Source organism: Astyanax mexicanus, chromosome 4 (genome assembly GCF_023375975.1).
Source record: "Astyanax mexicanus isolate ESR-SI-001 chromosome 4, AstMex3_surface, whole genome shotgun sequence".
NCBI lineage: Eukaryota > Metazoa > Chordata > Actinopteri > Characiformes > Acestrorhamphidae > Astyanax > Astyanax mexicanus.
The window spans coordinates 48,371,499-48,391,685 of record NC_064411.1 but is presented as its reverse complement, the minus strand read 5'-3'; the positions used below and the strand labels follow the sequence as shown (position 1 = coordinate 48,391,685).

Genomic DNA, 20,187 nt, shown 5'->3' with positions numbered 1-20,187 from the left:
GAATCAAGTGAAAGAACTGATTTCTCCAAAAAGCGAGAAACGCTAGTAAAACTGTATAATCTATGAAACATCTTAACATTTATTTATATAAGATTTGTTCTTTTATGAATACTAAACTGATCTGATCTGTCACAATATTTGTGAATCGGGTGAAAAGCCTCATAACAGATATCCATCTGCTGTAGTGTGGCGGCTCGGCCTATCCGTCACTGAAATAAAACAAAGAAAACTTTTATCAGAGAGGAGGAGTGAATGTACGTTTATGTTGCTCACTTTCTATGGAGGCCTGTTATGGAACAGTGCACAGCGTTTGGTGGTTCTGACAGGAGAAAAAAAACACATCTTAATACATGTGTGTTTTCTTTGTTGTAGGGGGGATTAGGGGACACTTTCAGTGGGACGCCATTATCATTTAAACAAAAGATTTCTGAAAGAAAGTTTTGTCAGGGCTTCATTAGCGCCGGCCTCCCTCTGAGGCTGGACCACGGCCGCCGTTTAGAGCAATTACTCCAGCAGAGAACTACTGTCAATCATTCTTAAAGGGGAAGGATTCCAATTAATAAACCTCTTAAGTCTTTTCCCTTTACCTCCATTCTCTGGTGCGCTCGGTCGGCGCGGGCCGCGACTGCTGGGACGGCTCGGCCGTAAAGATCAGGACCTGTCAGGCCGTGGCGTTTGAGATGGGAAGGTTCTGTGTGATTTGGAGTGTTTTTTTTTGTTCGCCATTGTGACCAGAGTCGGTTAACGCTCGTTAACAGTTGCTAACGGCCGAGGAGGTGCCACCCCTGCAAAAAAACCCTCGTGCTCGCTCTCTTCAGCGTCATTAGTGCAGAGACGGAAGCTGGAGCAGGACGCTGAGATGAGGATGGTCTGAGGAGTGCAAAAGGTAGAAGAATTACTTTTTTCATTTAAAAGTTTAACAGTTTTAATTCAACAAAATTTGGAATCACTTTTGAAAATTTTACTTAAAAGTAGCTAAAAAAAAGTAGTTATTTACTGACCTTAAGTAAGAGAGATATATTTTGAGACATTACTCTTTAATTGCTTACGAAATTGTGAATTATAAAACAAAAATTAAGAAATTTAATGCATTTATAACTTGTACACTGCATCACAAATCCAACAAAAGAGCAATTCTCAACGCTAAATCAACTTAATTATATATTTTAACTTAACTTTAACTAAAAAAACACCTGTTGATCAGCCTGACAACTAGTTTTCAACAGTTGCAAACCAGTGTGATTATCAAATGTACAGTGTTTCTGTTGTACAGACTTACAGAATATACTTTAAAATGCTTTAAAATATATAAGATGTAGAGGATTGTGCAAAAACCTTTTGAGTTTTACGTTTTATGGTCATAATTAATTCAAACATAAAATCTTACTTACTTACTTCATAAAATTCTTTACTTACAAAACATTAAAAACAAAAACTAGGACATTTATGAAGAGAATTACTTCTATTTTGCCCTACAGAGCAAACACAAGGGAATAAATTTGAATTGATGAGTTAATCTAAATCATATATTTTAACAATCACACTGTTGATCAGTTTGAGTTAGAGATCAACTTTGCCACAGGTTCAATCCATTAGAATGAAGAAAATTGTCTGTAAAAACTTTGTCTTTCATTACCATAGACACAGCATTACTCTACACTTTCTTACACCTCCAGCATATTGTGTTACATGCCCAAGGTGTACTTTACAGTAGCTTACAAAATATATACTGCAATAAATTAAAAATATATGGCAAAAAAATATTATCAAAGTTGTGCAGCAAAAACTGTGTATCTTATATTACTATAAGTAAAAGAAACAAAATTAAGTTACTTTTTTACAAGATTAAATTAAACAGTTACAAACCAGTGCAAAGGTGAAATTTCCATCCTTTTCTATTGTGTAAATCAGCCTATGGAGTAACTTTACAGTAGCTTACAATACATACTTTGGAGTACTTTGAAACTATATAGAATATATATGGGAAATGTCGATGTTGTGCAAAAACTTTGTACAGGTATCTTTGATTACCACAAACAATTAAAAATTGTAAAAATATATTAAATAAATTGTATTCGGCACTACAGAGCAAACGCATGGGTTTCATTAGATGTAAATCTGTTCAATGTTGAATTTCCAGCATTTTTTATTCAGTTTTTTCATTACAGAATTTTTTCAGCAGTTTACAAACTTTGTATTTTCATTTTTTAACTTTAATTTGAACTTTTTGATATAACATGAATTTCAATGCTATTATATTCAATGCAGTTATATACAGTATATACTGTCGCTACTGGACAAAAAAAAAGTTTTAAAAGTACACACTGTGTCAGAATTTTATGAGATAGATAGATAGATAGATAGATAGATAGATAGATAGATAGATAGATAGATAGATAGATAGATAGATAGATAGATAGATAGATAGATAGATAGATAGATAGATAGATAGATAGATAGATAGATACTTTATTGATCCCGAAGGAAATTTAGCAGGGATGATGAAGGGACCTACATAAGTGCTCCAAGCATACTTGGAATTAAATATTTTTACATTGATTTCCAGTGAAATTTAGGTATTTAAGTCTTTTTTCTTATTCTGTAAAGTTGACATTCTGGAGATTTTAATGTTTTTGTTTGATTATGATGATGTGAAAAAATAACTATAATTCAAATAATGCTGCGTTATTATGTAATACAGTAACAACAATACATTTACAAACCCTATATCAATATTCTGACTTACGTAGTAAGATCTAATGTTACTAAAGTTAAACATATGTATAATTTTAACATATTGTACCGGTTTGGAACCCATGTTAATTTGTTAATTTACCATGAATGTACAGAACTGTTTAGGTAACCTAAAAGTTGTATAATGTAAAATGTATACATATAAAAGAAACAAAAGGTCACAGTTCAGCTGAACATCACAGATTCTCCCCGTTCCCCTGGATGAGAATGAAGCACGTGAACGAGCTGCTGCGGACATAAAAAGAAGAATCTGTGCCCTACTTCTCTTTCATAGAAGCTGATGAAGCATGTGTTGTTCAGAGCTCGCTATTTTCACATAACTAGAGTCAGTAGAAGCAAGCTCCAAGTTCTGATTAACTCCATTGTTCATGAATGTAGTAAAAAGTTTAGTAATAGTTTATAATCTTTACTTTTATCATTTTTTTAAGAAATGCTAAATTTAAAGTCTTTTAATGTATCGAGTAGAAGCGAGTTCCAAATTCTGATTCTCCATTGTTCATAAATGTAGTAAAACGTTTAGTAATGGTTTATATATAGTTTGTAACAGTTTATCTTTTCAGTGATCATTTCTTTTAGATAACACTATATTTTAAAGTATTTAAGGTATTTTACAGTAAATGCAATATTAAAAATTGTCTCAAAGGACTTTTTGATCAATTAATGCTTTCTAAAGTTAAAAATGTCTGTTTGTTTTATGTAAGCAGCAATAAACGTTTTATAAACCACTAATTCTTATAAATCACATCAGCTATAATGATACTGCTCACACCTGAGATTTAGAATAGACTCTAGTTGGAGTAAATAGTCTTGCTATAAAGATTACCATGTACAAAAAAAGAAGAAAAAGAAAAAGAAACAGCTGTGTTTGCGTAAATGTGTGATCACTTAGGGGTTAATATAGATTATTATAGGTATTATAAGTTACTGTATGATTTTGACTCTGATTCTAAGAGTCATACATGTAAAAAAACATCAGTATTAATAAAGTGCCCCAATAATACCCAGTAAGCAGGCCGGCCGGCATGTGCCCACCCCCCCACCCCACTTTCTCCCAACTCAACCCAAACTTTTGTCAGTTGAAATTTTGGAATAAGATATATTTATTTACCAAAACCAAAGAGACAAAGAGTATTTAAGAATCACCAAATAGCTTGTCCTTAAATCAATTGCAATTTATTTTGTCAGATTACATTTGGGTATCTTGATGGTTCGCAGCATGGAAATGGCTTGCTGATAATGATAAATTACTAAGAGTATGCTTACAGCCAAATATGCATACAATTTCATTTAATTTCATTTTCATTTCATTTCAATTTCTTTATTGCCATATCAGTACTAACTGAGATAAATGTCTTACAGTGCAGCTTAAAACACATACAATTACACACATTCACAAAAAGGACAGAGATACTGTTTTGAAAAATAAAGTGTAATGGGATGGAGTGCTACAGACTAGTAGCTCTCCAGCCCAGAGGGATGTTGAACCCAATTGCAGAACAGTTAAATTCAAAGCACGTAAACCCAAAAAAAAAAGGAAAAAATAAATGAATAAACACACTGCTCCTCGCGCTGTCTCGAACACATGTCATCAGGGTCGCAGTCCAATACACTACCGCTGCCCTGGCTAGTGAATTGGGACACGGCCAGGAAAAAAACGCCCTTATAAGGAGATAGGTAGCACAAGAATGAGTGGAAAAACGAGAACAGGCGGAAACTAAAGTCACGTCGAGCGACAGAGAGAGACAGGGGAGGAATGTAAACAAACCAGGGAAGCAATTAATTTAGCAATTTAGCAGTTGGGTGCATGCTGTTATGAAACCTTGATGTTCTACATAAAATGCTCTGAAACCGTTCACCTAAAGGGAGCAGTTTTGTTGAACAAGTCTTGAGCTGGGTTTGAGGGATCTGTATAAATCTTAGATACCATTTTTTCCATTCTTTTAAGGTATATACAGTAGAGGCAACAGATGGAAGTTCTCAGCCAATGATTTTGAAGCAATATGCACTACTTTCTCTAGCCGATCCCTCCCATAGGAGTTATGTTATTGTACCACACACATATAGAAAAAGTCAGTACACTTTCCACCACAGCTCTAATTAAAAGGTTCACACCTATTCATGCCCATGAATCAGGTAAATAACTTATAAATCAATACTGCATATGGATGTGACTCAAATCAGATTTTTTTTTATAAAAGATCAAATTTGACAGTTTTGAAACAAATCACATATTTGTCACATTAAGGCAAAAACATCAGAATTAAGTAACTTTAGTCTAGGTAATGTAAACGTGTTGTCATAGTTATGAAATAATTCAGTTTTGAAGGAGGAACATACCTGAAGCACCTATCGCTTCCAATCTAACTTTGATAATGGATAAAACACCTTTTATGCATTCACATTTAATGGAGCCACTGTTTGCTGTCTGATTTTGGATTTGTGCATAGATGTAAAAGTTTAAATGCAGAGCTAAGTAGCCCTTTTTTCATTTGGTCAAATTACAATGTAAAAAACAAATGCGTAGTTTCAATTTTAGATTTTCTCAAATCACCAAATAATGACTTTAGACTTGATAAAACACAGTGGATCAACACCAGCAGATGACATGTCTCTCCAAATCATCACTGATTGTGGAAACTTCACACTAGACCTCAAGACACAGACTCACACTAGACAGAAACTTCACACTAGATAAAAAATTGACTGATGATCAGTGATGGTTTGGATAAAGAGACATGTCATCTGCTGGTGTTGATCCACTGTGTTTCATTATCAAGTCTAAAGTCAGTGCAGTTTTGTTTCCCCACAAAATCTTACAGCACTTCATGCTTCCCTCTGCTGCTGACAACTTTTATGGAGATGAAGATTTCATTTTTCAGCAGGACTTGGCACACTGCCCACACTGCCAAAACTACTAATTGTTTTTTTATAATATTTAAATTTTCTAAAACACTGATTTCTGGGTTTTCATTGGCTGTAAGCCAAAATCATCAACAATAAAATAAATAAACACTCAAAAAAGATCATTCTGTGTTTAATACATCTACATAATATATGAGTTTCACATTCTGAACTGAATTACTGAAATAAAGTAACTTTTCAATGATATTCTAATTTTTTGAGATGCATTAGTAAGCTGTTAAAATGTGGTTTGATTGGAATCTCTGGAGTAGAGAAATCTTGTACCGTGTTGCATTTTAACTGGGTTTACAGATTTTCCAAGTAGAAGATGTTGTTAACAAGATGCTCAACAGACATTTAACTAACATTTACCTGCATGTTCATTAAATGCAACCCACTTCCGCCTCACAGCAAGACGGCCTGGGTTCGATTCCCGGCTGGGGCGTCCCGGGTCTTTCTGTGTGGAGTTTGCACGTTCTCCCCGTGTCTGCGTGGGTTTCCTCCGGGTACTCCGGTTTCCTCCCACAGTCCAAAGACGGCACGTTCAGGCTAATTGGAACTTGATTGAAATTGCCCCTTAGGTGTGAGTGTGTGAGTGAATGTGTCTGTGTGTCTGTCTGTGTCTGTCTGCCTTGCGATGGCTTAGATCGTAGAACCTTGTGATTGGACAGTACCTTTCCTGCCACGAAATAGCCGACGAGCTGATGTGGCGTTAAACTCGACTACCCAACCCAACCCAACCCATTAAATGCAACCGATCTCTAGGGTGAAAGTAAATGATTCTTTATTGAATGTAACTCTAAACTAGAGTCTATCCTAAAATTTTAAGGCTAGGTTTAGAATTAGATTTTAATTTTAGATTAAGGTTTGGGTTAGGGTTGAGTTTTAGGGTTGATTCATGGATGAGGGTTATGGGTGGGGTTTGGTTCTATAGAGAATCATAGGGTTAAGTTGCAGTTAATATACTGTACATTCAGTTTATTGTTAGTTGAATGCTCCATGAGGATCTATAAGGCACCTATATAGGGCCATCCAAATAAAGTCATACCGAAGAACCTCACCAGCTACGAGTTCAGAATCCAATATGGCTGCCTATGAATCAGTATAATCAGTAGTATTATACAGTTATCACTTTTCTACCACCAAACAATCTATCTCTGTCTCATTAAATCAGTTGTACAAACAACTTGCTGTTTTTAAACACAAAATATAATTTATAATGTGTTTGTTTTATTAACTCAACTAGTATCACTAACAATGTTGTTAATGAAACATTAATGACCTGTTACATAAAATCTTGAACAAAGATTGGTTAGATTCGCCTTAAACATTGTAAAACAGTTGACTTTAAGCAAACTAGAAGTTTTTAACTGTGTTTAAATAATGTAAAATGATATTATACTGCAAATTCAGCTCAGATGTGATGTCCTACTTAGCTTAGAAGGTAGACTCATGTTCTAAATTATTTTTTTTCTTAATTTCTCTCTTTTTTCCTAACAGCTGAAGAACTGAAGAAGCCAACTTTGTGTTCTGCACACAGAAGATCAGCGCTTCCTTTTTTCTACTTATCCTAATTTTTCACTTTACACATTACATTTGTCAGTATCTGAACCCTCCTCTATTAACTGCTCTGGACTTTGGGCTGTAAATTCCTTTCCCCTCTTTGGACATTCGGTTGATTTTGCTGCTCTGAGGAGACGCGCCCGACAAGTGGGTTCGAATGCATTTGTCTCTGGATACCATCAACATGGCGGACGATGGCTGCCTCTCGACCGACAACTACCACGACCTGGGGAAAGGAGTCGGCTCGGGCGTCGGGGGCCGGGTCCACAGCATCGACGTCATCCTCGGATTCAGCAAAGACCAGGACCACCTGCTGAACCCGGTGGGAGCTGTGGGGAGCCATAAAGTGGACGGAGATGATCTGGGGGAACAGGGGAAGCATGTGACCTCTGACCCCTACGCCCATCTGCCCAGCCTGTCTGACAACTCCCAGCAGCCGACCTTTCACGGTGAGAAATCATTTATTTATCATATACAGCTTAAAAAAAATGTTTTTTTTGTTTTGTTTTTTTTTTACCAAATTGAAACCCTCTGGAATATAATCAAGAGGAAGATGGATGATCACAAGCCATCAAACACCAGGAGTGGCATAAAGTTATCCAAAAGCAGTGTGTAAGACTGGTGTAGGAGAAGATGACAAGATGCATGAAGACTGTGATTAAAAACCAGAGTTGTTCCACCAAATATTGATTTACAACTTCATGAATATGAACTTGTGTTTCTGCAAATAAATGCTCTAAATGACAATATTTTTATTTGGAATTTGGGAGAAATGTTGTCCGTAGTTTATAGAATAAAATGACAATGTTCATTTTATTTAAACCTATACCTATAAACAGCAAAATCAGAGAAACTGAAACTGAAGTGGTCTCTTAATTTATTTCAGAGCTGTATATTATAATTTGGTTATTCATATTTTTTAAGTACATCTCTTCTGATTGGCTGCCCTCAGTCAAAAAGACCTCAGTTTGAGTGGGCGGAGCTAAAATGTTGCAGGTCAAACAGGTGGTTGTACTTTTGTTGTACATTAAAAAATATGGAGAGCTGATTGGCTGGACTGCAGCAGCACAGTGTGCCTCTGATAGCGGTGAGAAGCAGATGGTTGGATGTCAGCAGTGGGGCAGTATTATTGATTGACTGAGCCTATAGCACAGTTAAACCTGTGACGGGGCTGCAGAGGCAGAAATTACCACAATAAAAGCATTAGTGTTTAAAATTCAGGAAATGTTTATAAAAAATTTAAGCAGGACTGGTATGTTTCATTACTTCATAGGAACACATCTATTACAGATATTAATGAGGTATTGGAGTTCAATTTCATTATTATGGGTTTAGATTACACTTTGACTCAGTAATTGGCATTATTTGATAGTTTAATTTACTTTTATTGTGAAATGATGTAGAAAAATCCACCAAGTAAATCAAGATTTCATTCTAAAAGCTTTTTATAGTAACAAATTAACACTAGAAAATACCTTCATGGGCAATCTGACTACCTAATCACAAAATGTTAAAATAAATAAATGATCACAGTAGTCTATCTGAGTAGGTAGTATTTTAAAGGCACCTGCACACTATGTTACATAATGCTTAGTGGGAGTGTGTACACACTGTAATGCTCTGACGTTAATACAGCTAGCTAACAGACGTACTTAAAGGCTGACTCTGACAGATTTAAACACTAGCTGATGTCTAATTTAGATATGGGCTAATCCACGAAGAGGACAAACATCGCCCATTTTACAGCTAATCTCAGTATTTGCCTGTGTCAGTAAGTTACAGTGTGGACCTTTATTAACTGGAACACATGGATATTTTGTTCCTCAACAAATAAACTGTGTTCATTAATTTTCTATTGCATTTTAATAGTTGCTTTTATTGGAGTAACTGTGTCTACTGTCCAAGGAAGACTTTGTTTTAGATTTTAGCAAGAACGTTGGCTATGTCAGAATGTTGGATGATGTGCCAATAGATTTATGTGTATACTTATGTGGACAAAAGTACTGGGACACCCACAGACACTTTCATAGCTTTCCACTCTAAACCCATAATCATTAGTGTGTAGTCGGTTCCTCTTTGCTGCTACAACAGCAAGTGTGGGCAGTTATGGATCAGTAGAGTGTTAGTTGGACACTTTTCTGCAGTAAGCTCATCAGTACTGACTCTCTAACATGGTCAGACACCTTGTGACTGAATTGCTGAACCACTTTATAATATAACACTTTATTTTAAGGAACACAAATTAGACGCCTATTAATTTTTTATTATTTACTTAATAAAGCCTTATTTAGACATTTGTAAATGACTTATTCACTACTTATTAGGCTTTATTCTGTGTAAGTGTTATTGGTGCCTAATTAGGGATCTGTGATTGATTAAATATTTATTCAGTTCTTTTTAGTGTCTAAATAGTGATAAACAGAACCTCACTTTAGAATATGATACACATCTTGGTCTATTAGTGATTTATTAACCCCTTATTAACTCAATAAATTCCAGCACGGCCAATTATACACTAATAACATGTAGAATTAGCTAATAGTTAATGCTTAATTATCTGCTTAACAGGATGCTAACATAACTGTTTATTGTGCACAATAATAATTAATACAGCCATTATTAATCGATTCCGCATAATAGACCCCTAATTAAGCACCAATAACACTTGCACAGAATAAAGGTGTTTAGTTTTGCGTACCATTTCGTACGCATGGGAAATGAGACTGGGTTGATAAAATTACAAATGTCTAATTAAGGCTTTATTAAACAAATAATAATACATTAATAAGCACCTAATTTGTGTTGGATTTTTTTTGTAGCTGAATGACTGAAACATCCCCCGATGTGCGGTGTCCAGTTGTAATGCACGGTTCAGACTTGAACCAGATAGTGAGGTTTGGGCAAGTGAAACACAAAGCACATGGAGCAGATAGGACACTGGGACTCATTTTAGCAGTATTCCACTTGCTAATTTATTAGTTCATACACAAACTAATGCAGCACCAAAGCACATTCATGGCGTTACTTAAGGAAATAAAATAAATAAAATAAAGGAGCTAAGTCCAGTGGTCTCCATGCTACAGCACAACTTGCAAGCTGGTTCTCTACACTTTCAATGTAGCTACACATGTGCCTCGCACACTTAGGGTAAGAGGCTCTTAAAGAGACAGTGTACACAATACTGAATACTGGCCATTACATATTTAAATGGTCATTCCCTCATTGTGAGCATGTGTGCAATACCAAACACTTTTTAAAAGATTTTTATACTCAGCAAATAAAGTTCTAATTCAGAAATCCTTTCATCCAAGCTGCAGCAATGCTTCATCACTATACAGTAAATTACTTACCTGCCAAACCTGGACTTATATGATGATAGTATTGGTGATATGCAGGGAAAATGTGTAAAAAAAAAAAGGGTCATAAGCTGCTCTTTAAACGTGTAGCCAATTATCAAACATGTTTTAATTTTCTGTAAAACTTCCCCTAATTCCAAATTTAGAGACTAACAGAGACTCACACCTGCCACTGCTGGATCTGCAGCGCTGCGATCAACAGCGAGACATTAAACACTGGGCCACACTTACACTGAAGCAGTGATCTGATGATAATCTATCTTAACTTAATTAGATTCATTTGCGATCGGCTCCCACCACAACATGTGGCTCGCTTTGCTCCTTATCTGTTTCTCTGAAATGAATATCTCTGCTTTTGCCAGGCAGCCCCACTTCCTTCATGGACACAAAGAGGCTCAGGGAGGTTTTAAAGCGTTTGGATTAGCAGCCCAGGCCACATGAGGCCTTGCAGGTTTAACAGGTGACATCTGTTTGCCTGTTCAGGGATTACTGAGAGGAACTGCACAGAGCGGGAGATGTGCTGGAACTCAACACGCTTTATTATAGCTTTACTCTTAATTAGAAACTCTTAATTAGGGTATTGCTGAACCTAATATTTTACCTGAATACGTTTTGTTTAGATAGCTATAAATACTTAAGACTGATTAGACTTACTGTTGTTATTATTATAAAAATAATCCTATACTGTGCTTCCTTTGTTTTTTGTATTATTATTATTTAAACAATTAAAACAATTCTTACCTCAGACTCTTCTGTCTGATTGTGTGATACAGATTTTGCTTGGACACAGTTACTAAAGAGACCATGGCAACCACCTGTTACGATAGCAACCACCTAGGAACAATCTAGCAACCATTAAGAAACCTCATGGTAACTACTTTAAATTCCACACTTATCATTTTGCCAAACAAAAACTCCAGTCCAGCAAACACACAGCAACCCTAGTAACAACACCATAGCAACCACCTAGGATCCCATGGATGTCAGTGGAAACCACATTGTAATGAATTAGCTATCTCTGGACCTACCAAAGGTGCTATCTGAAGTCTGCCTTGCCCGAATAGTAGCTTGCCCCATTAGCTGTTCCATGTAGCTAATGTTTGATAGCAGGTAATGTTAATGTAAAGTTAATGTAAGTATGTAAATGTAAGTAATGTAACTAGCTGTACACATTTTATAATTAATTTTTCATAATAATAATTTAATTTCACTCATATGTTTTATATTATTAACTTTAACAACACTGTGGATGACTCCATAAGGACCAGCCAGGTATGGGGACCATCAAAGCCCCAATATTATTGTAGCCTGTATGTTTGTTTAAAAAAAAAACAGGGTTACAATTCTGCAATGTTCAGAAAAGACAGGCCAGGGGGCGCAGAGTGGTCCAGCGCTCTAAAGTGCTGCCACTATGAGCGTGAGGTTGCAGGTTCGAACCCCCGCTCATGTAGCTTTGCCATCAAGCTGCCGGCACTCAGGGGGAGCACAATTGGCCCTGATCCCTCCGGGTGGGTAGATGGCGCTCTCTCCTCACATCACTCCTAGGGTGATGTCCGCAGCACAGGGCGTCTGTGAGCTGATGTATCAGAACCGAGTCGCTGTGCTTTCCTCCAAGTGCGCTGTGATGCTGCTCAGCAATGCTGCATCAGCAGCAGCTCGAAAAGAAGGGGCGGCTGGCTTCACATGTATCGAGGAAGCATAACTTAGTCTTCATCCTTCTGGTGTGTTGGGGCATTACTAGTGATAGGGGGAGTCCTAATGAGTGGGCTGGGCAATTGGCCGTGTAAATTGGGGAGAAAATAGGAAAAAATTAGAAATAAAATTATAAAAAAAAGACAGGCCAGTAAAATGTGACTGTTTCATTTGTATATGTGAAGATATACTGAATTATACTTACTACAAAGTCAAGCGAGATGGCAAAAAATTAATGAGCTTTTTTTCTAACTAGGCTAACTGCACAGTGAGACTCTGAAAAGGCAGCCTCCTTTAATGAACACTTTAAACACACTGATTTCTATGTGATAGTTTTGTTTGAGTGACTTAACAAATTGAACAAATTTACCTCAAAAATAAGACGTCGAAAGTGCTATAAACTGTAATCCTAAAGTGCTATAAACAGTATGTTACTACTATTTTATGATTGTTGATTATGAACTCAGGGTTGACGAGGGGAAGTAGGAAATTTGTGGAGGCACTTATGGGGCTGTAACAGTAAATAAATGTTTTTGCATTAGCATACATTAAATTTAACGTACAGCGGTTGTTCTTTACATTGTATTAAAATTTCAACCAGTTTGGACAAACTGATTTTGGAGATTTTGAGATTTTAAGATTTAAGATTTCTGCCCATCAGCGATAATACATTGGCTGGCCCCAAAAAGTCTCCACTTGGATTTAAGTAAGTAAATGATGTGGATTTGATTCTGCAGTTGGTCAGGTCTAGATTCAGCAACAGCATGTGCTGAAAGAATGAGGTCAGCTGACTATCTGAATATACTGAATATAGACCAGGTTATTCCATCAATGGATTTTTTCTTCCCTGATGAACACGGAAATATTCCAAGATGACAATGTCAGGATTGATGGGTCTGGAATTGTGAAAGAGTTCAGGGAGCATGAGATCATCATTTTCACACATGGGTTGAGAGAGTTCACCACAGAGTCCAGACCTTAACCTCATTGAGAATCTTTGGGATGTGCTGGAGAAGAGCTGCTTTGTGCAGCGGTCAGACTCTACCATCATCACTGCTACTGCAAGATCTTGGTCTAAACAATGCCACAGAGAATACATGCCACAATCAAGGATAAAGGTGGTCCAACGAAATATTAGAGTGTGTGACCTTTTTCTTTGTGCCAACCCAGGCAGTGTATCTTTATCTCTTTTCAAAAGAAATCTAGTTTCTGAGATTTTTTTTTGTCTACTGTCTCAGTGCCTTTTATGATAAATTATCCAGGCAAGAAAATTAAATGCTTCTGAGTTCTCATCTTTGTACTCTTCTTTCTAGACACAGGACTCTTCTCCAGTGATAAGTGTGATGGAGACCTCAGTGATCTTCACCGTGGAGGTGTGGAGAGTGATAGCAGGTCTCCAGAACCCCCTGAGGAGGACCAGCCCAAGAAGAAACATCGGCGCAACCGAACCACCTTCACCACCTACCAGCTGCATGAGCTGGAGCGAGCCTTCGAGAAATCCCACTACCCTGACGTTTACAGCCGAGAGGAACTGGCCATGAAAGTTAATCTGCCTGAAGTCCGTGTGCAGGTAGGCTGGGGAAAAAGCAGGTGGAGTTAATGTCATTAGTTCGTTGGGTAAAGGCGTTGTTAATTTTATTATATTGTTGAAATAGGGATTCCCTGTATGGGGTTTAAGCTGAATAGACCCAATAGCAGCAGGTAATGGTGTTAAACTGTGGCGGTAATGTTTTAATGGGGCGGCTATTGGCTAGTGTAAACAGTGAGGCCTTGTTCTAGAAGCTTTGTTTAATTGACAGTTTAAGGGCCATTTGAGGCCTCTAATCTACAGGCTTTGGAGCTTTCCTGTCAATCTTACTAGGAACGCAAAGTCAGGACCCCTCCTTTAATCCTCAGCAAATACTTTTTAAAAATACAGGTGTTAAAAAAAGAAACAAATCTTTTGGAAACAGGTTAAATATTTATGTTTAAAGGACAATTTATTATTAAAAATATTAGTAGTAATATAGCTGATGATTTACTTTGATATGCAGTATAATTTAAACTGTGTTCCTTTCACAAAACAAACATTTACTCACACTATAAGAACAAACTTTCGTGGATACCCTTTTTAATGAATGCATTCAGCTAACTTAAACTGCATCCATTGCTGACACGTGCAAATGCTCAGCTTGTCCATTCCATGTTAAGAAGTATTAAATATACATTTTCCATACAGTGTGTATCTGTTAATTTAGCTTATAGCAGTTTAGCACCTTCTATTCATGTTTAAATAATAAGTCTCTTAAGGAGTCTATTTGCTTAGGTTGCTTTTTAAATTTTGAAGCTTTTAGAGATAAAAATTGCATTTTATAAATATATTAAAGGAATGGAAACTAAGCGTTTGATTCTAAGGGATAAAGATACAGGTTTGGAATGAATTATATATAACAAATTAAAAATTATGATATAATATGAGATAATATAGTAATAAAACTATAATATAGTGACTGTGCCATTTAATACAGTATATACTCCCACTAAACCAGTGCTTTTCAAAATAAAAGTTGGTAGTGTTGGTCAAATGCCATAGTTTGCCATAGATAGGAATGAGTTAGCCACAATACTAACAGCTAGGCTCAGAAGGCTGGAGCCTCAGTACTAACAGACTCAGCAGGCAAGCTCTGCGGGGCTTAGAGGGTTAGCCACAATGCTAACAGACTCAGCAGACAAGCTCTGCACGGCTTGGAGGGTTAGCCACAATGCTAACAGACTCAGCAGACAAGCTCTGCAGGGCTTGGAGGGTTAGCCACAATGCTAACAGACTCAGCAGACAAGCTCTGCGGGGCTTAGAGGGTTAGCCACAATGCTAACAGACTCAGCAGACAGGCTCTGTGAGGGTTTGGAGGGTCAGCCACAATGCTAACAGCCAAGCTGCACAGGGTTTGAGCTGCAATGCTAACAGACGCAGCAGCCAGGCTCAGCTTGAGTTCAGTTTAATTAGTTTTTAACCCTTTTGGAAACTGACTGTTTTCCGCTTTAAAAAGGCAAGAGCTGTACAGGACTAGGATAGTAATGCAGGGTTTCCCCCAGGATTTCCTTGAAGGTGCGGTGGCAGGACCCCCCGGTTGGGAACCGATAATTTATATTTTAATACCCTTTTCCAAAGAAAATTAAGACCAACTCGCAAGATCATATACGTTAAAATAAAAAACTATTAATTGTTTACGTTTAATCTAGCTGCTTGAAAACTTCAAATGTGAATGCACAAGACACAATACGAGACACAAACATTACAATTTTCTCACTGTACAGTATACACAATTAAACTTTATACAAAACCAAATTCAATTTAATATATTTAATATATATGTATTATTTATTCGCTCTTATCTGTATTAGGTATTTTAAATGTGAGAATGAGTAAATAAAATAAAAAATATTATTGAATTTAATTAAAAATTGTGCTTATTAAAACAGACAAATAATATCTTTAATCTTTAATTTAATTACAATAAAATGTTTACTGGACCGTGAAAACAAATGCATCACAGAGCTGTTCTAGGGTGCCTCTATTCTAGGGCCCTACATCCTTGCTTTATGACAGCTCCAGAAACAGAAACATAGCGTGATTTTCACTCCACCAGGTGAGTGAGCCTGAGTGGACACCTGCGTAAGTTGAAGCTGTTTAATCACTGTTTAATTCATCTCTCTCTCTCGCGCGCGCATTATGTTTCAGTCTCTCTCTCTCTCTCTCTCTCTCTCTCGCATTATGTTTCAGTCTCTCTCTCTCGCTATTTACAGGCGCGCTCTCGCTCTCTCTCTCTCTCTCGCGTTATGTTTCAGTCTCTCTCTCTCGCTGTGTCCTATACTCACACTCTCTCTCTCGCGCGCGCGTTATGTTGGCACTGCATGACTAACTACCGATTTCCACCCCCGAAGTTCAACACATGGCTGACGGAATTATTCCCCCCTAAATTTAGCTCCGGCAAATTTAAGACATTTTGGTTGAAATTTTAAGACAAAATAAGACTTTTCAAGGCCTTATTTGACAAAAATGAAATTTAATACCATTTAAGACTTTTTAAGGACCCGCGGCCACCCTGCTACATGTGCAGGACTGGAACACAGCTGTGCGTTTAGGAATTACGGCTAGAGAAGCCCTCACCTGTAGCCTCCCGAAATAGATGCAACATGCGAAACCAGCCGTGTTGTGTAGGCTACGTCTACAACATATTACCGATATAACCCTTGAACAATGTTCAACAACTTGTTCACAAATATAAAAAAACATCATTTCAGCGCCACATACCTCGGATTCAGTTGTCCAGTTTGACAGCCGGTGTCCTGTCGAGATGATCAAATTCCAGTGTCAGAAACGAGAGAGGGTGGGGCAACGCTGATCAAGCGCGGGAAAAACGCCGGGCTCCGAATTTTCACGAAGGGTGGCGGGGAAGAACGAAGGCGTGGCGGACCGCCGCACTGAAATGAACGTGGCGGAAACCCTGGTAATGAGAGCTGAGATAAATTTACCTTAGTATGTGTTTGTTTACCAAATAACAGTTTGCTTAATAAATTCTCTACTGTAGCATTTTTTGGCCTCGTTTTCGCCTTTGTTAAATGTAGCACCATCAAAATGTGAGGAGGAATCGCACAGAATGTTATAACTGTGATTTCATGACATACAGTATGATAAAATTCTGAATCAGTGACCACCAAAAAAATGTGTATAGCAGAAACACTGTTAAGTTCTGTATTTCTAAAATATAGATATTTTTGGATCTTCTCCTAGGTGTGGTTCCAGAACCGACGTGCCAAATGGCGGCGCCAGGAGAAGATGGACACCAGCAGCATGAAACTCCATGACTCTCCAATGCTGTCCTTCAACCGACCTCCGATGCCCTCCAACATGGGGCCGATGAGCAACTCCCTGCCCCTAGACCCCTGGTTGTCATCCCCCCTTTCTAGCGCCACTCCCATGCACAGCATCCCAGGCTTCATGGGTCCGGGCCAAAGCCTGCAGCCCGCCTACCCCAGCCACCCAGGGTTCCTCAACTCATCTCCGGGCATGGTCCAGGGCATGCAGCCCATGCCTCCTCCACCGTACCAGTGCCCGCCGGCGTTCAACGATAAGTATCCGCTAGACGACGTGGACCGCAGTACCAGCATCGCGGCTCTGAGAATGAAGGCCAAGGAACACATCCAGTCCATGGACAAAACCTGGCAACCCATGTGATGCACGGACTGGGATTGTATGGACATGTATGGACACGATGTGATGAGTGTGAAATCTTATAGGATCCGTGCAAGGACAACACGTGTAATCAGCACTGGATGTGGGAGCTCTTCGGAGGTGCTCTACTTGACTTCTGTTATCAGAAGCTCCTCAGCAAGGACTGAGGTTTCATTTGTCATTTTTAGAGTAGAAATATTTTGGAGATAAGATGAGATAGTGAATGAATTTGTATGCAATTTTATACTGGCTTTGTCTGGACTCAGCAAAAAAAAAAAAATACTAAGGACCTCAACGGCTTCAGAAAACAGTCATAACTTTGGATTCCCATCAGAACAATCTTTAAAAAGGGTTCTTTAAAAATTGATTATACTGGTTCTACTGTCATCTCCCCCATGTTTTTTACTGTCTAGAACCATTTTCACTAAGTGTGTAGGCATTTCATGCTATGTGCATTTACACTCACATGCCAAAAGTCATGGCATAGGAGCTAGTATCATGTCCCATGACTTTTGTCACACCCTATGGAAGCTAAAGAAAGCAGCACTGACCTGTTGGATATGTGTGTGGACACTCCTGCATTGAATGTGGATGAAGTGATTTCTGCCAGAGTTGCTTGCCTGTTTGCTTGGACAATTCTAACCAGACACCGCCGGCCACGATCATTATACGGTTATAAGGGAACTAGTATTGTGACCCATGAAATTTGCCACATCCTAGGGAAGATAAAAAACAGTATTCTGATCTGTGGGGTATGAGTGTGTATTATATCCTGCATCCTGCACTGAATGTGCATAGACAATTCTAGCCAGACACCACCGGTCACGATCATTCCCATCCACTGCACTGTTAACTGTGCGTGGTAATGCCATGTTAATAACATATTCCTTGACACTGTGGACCTGTGTTCAATTTGAAGGACGCAACTGATGTATCCTTCCTTGCCCATGATTGCCTACACTTCACTGTGTATAAACTACATGAAGCAAAAAAAGAAAAACGATAGTTAAGCAAAAATGGTAGAAAAAAGCTTACAAAGCTTTAAAAGTTAATTTTACAATGTAACACCATGCATCATTCATGCATGGCACTACCACAAGTCCGTGTGATATGGTTCCATAGGTGTGACCAATAGGCTACTGAGATGGTGTCTTTATAGGACGCCCATACTGAAAACCTTTTCTACCTCAACTGCAGCTAAAGGTTCAGGTGCACTGGGGCGCAAAGGAAATCTCAACCCTCTTTCATAGCCGTGTACCTTTACATTTGATTCACGTATGATCTGGGGCTAAGATTCATTTAAAAATATCTGAATTTTATTTTTCTGGGCTGTATTGTTGCAAAGATACTAACAGAAACACTGATATGGCCAACGAGTCTGTGGACCCCGGAGGACTAGTTCAACTTTAATTGACCAGTAATATGGTAAACTCAAATTTGATGTAAATTTACACTTTTAAACATTTTTAAATTTACTTAAGTTTCAAACATACTGATTACTCTTTTAAACATTTTAACAAAATTAACAAAATACATAGTGGAGAATGAACACCATTAACTTTTAAAATTAACGGGTTTGTGAGGTCACTTTTCACAAAATGTGAATCTGGCAGCTGTTCTTCATATTTTCATAAAAAATATTGACCAATAGGAATGTTTCAGTATGACTAGGAATAGAATCCTTAAGCAATATATACTCCTATCAATCTTTCACCACATTAAAAATATACAGCTCTGGAGATCAGTTTCTGAATCAGTTTCTCTGATTTGACTGTTAATAGGTATATGTTTAAGTAAAATGAACATTGTTGTTTTATTTTATGAACTACGGACAACATTTCTCTAAAATTCCAAATAAAAATATTGTCATTTAGAGCATTTATTTGCAGAAAATGAGAAATGGCTGAAATAACAAAAAAGATGCAGAGCTTTCAGACTTCAAATAATGCAAAGAAAACAAGTTCATATTCATAAAGTTTTAAGAGTTCAGAAATCAATATTTGGTGGAATAACCCTGGTTTTTAATCATAGTTTTCATGCATCTTGGCATGTTCTCCTCCACCAGTCTTACACACTGCTTTTGGATAACTTTATGCCTTTACTTCTGGTGCAAAAATTCAAGCAGTTCAGCTTGATCATCCATCTTCCTCTTAATTATATTCCTTAGGTTTTCAATTCGGTAAAGTCAAAGAAACTCATCATTTTTATTGGTCTTTTTCCAGAGCTGTAGATATGAGCTTCACTGATTGGCTGCCCTGTGTAGCTTCAGAGCTGCAACTTATGACTTCAGAGCAAATGGGTGGAGCTAATGTGGTGAAAGCCCCATAAGTTTATGTATTGTATATATATATATTTTACAAAAGCATACAGTTTAACTAAAAAAAGTCATATATGTCTCACAGAAAAAATATGGGATGTGAAGAATTCAAAGTTCCTACGGTTCCTCTTTTCACTATACTTACTATAAACAGTACTGTATATGCAGTATATACAGTATATACAGGTTTTGTTTTTAGCTGTGATCCGTATCAGTATTCAGCTGTGTTGAACCTGTTGAGGAGCGTGAGGTCATTAAGGGATTGTGTAGCTGTCACTGCGAGTGTGAGTGGAGATGCGGACAGAGAGTGACTTGGCGTGACACCCTCCTCTCTTCATTCATCGCTCCACAGTATTGATCGGCTTTCTTTGTCTAAAACTCTCAAACTAATA

The 20,187-nt window shown here is 37.6% G+C and overlaps 1 protein-coding gene across 1 annotated transcript; it reads left to right on the top strand.

Moving 5' to 3' along the window:
- The first annotated feature begins 458 nt into the window (after positions 1–458).
- Positions 459–19,816, top strand: rx2 (retinal homeobox gene 2). The gene is made up of 4 exons (XM_022678823.2): positions 459–886; positions 7,156–7,667; positions 13,580–13,836; positions 17,038–19,816. The coding sequence occupies exons 2-4, from the start codon at positions 7,376–7,378 to the stop codon at positions 17,479–17,481; spliced, it is 993 nt and encodes a 330-aa protein (XP_022534544.1). The 5' UTR covers positions 459–886; positions 7,156–7,375; the 3' UTR covers positions 17,482–19,816.
- Positions 19,817–20,187: the final 371 nt, after the last annotated feature.

Coding starts and splice junctions, on each gene's coding strand:
- rx2 (XM_022678823.2), top strand. CDS start 7,376: ATGCATTTGTCTCTGGATACCATCAACATGGCGGACGATGGCTGCCTC. Junction 7,668..13,579: donor CCAGCAGCCGACCTTTCACG/GTGAGAAATCAT, acceptor TCTTCTTTCTAG/ACACAGGACTCTTCTCCAGT. Junction 13,837..17,037: donor TGCCTGAAGTCCGTGTGCAG/GTAGGCTGGGGA, acceptor ATCTTCTCCTAG/GTGTGGTTCCAGAACCGACG.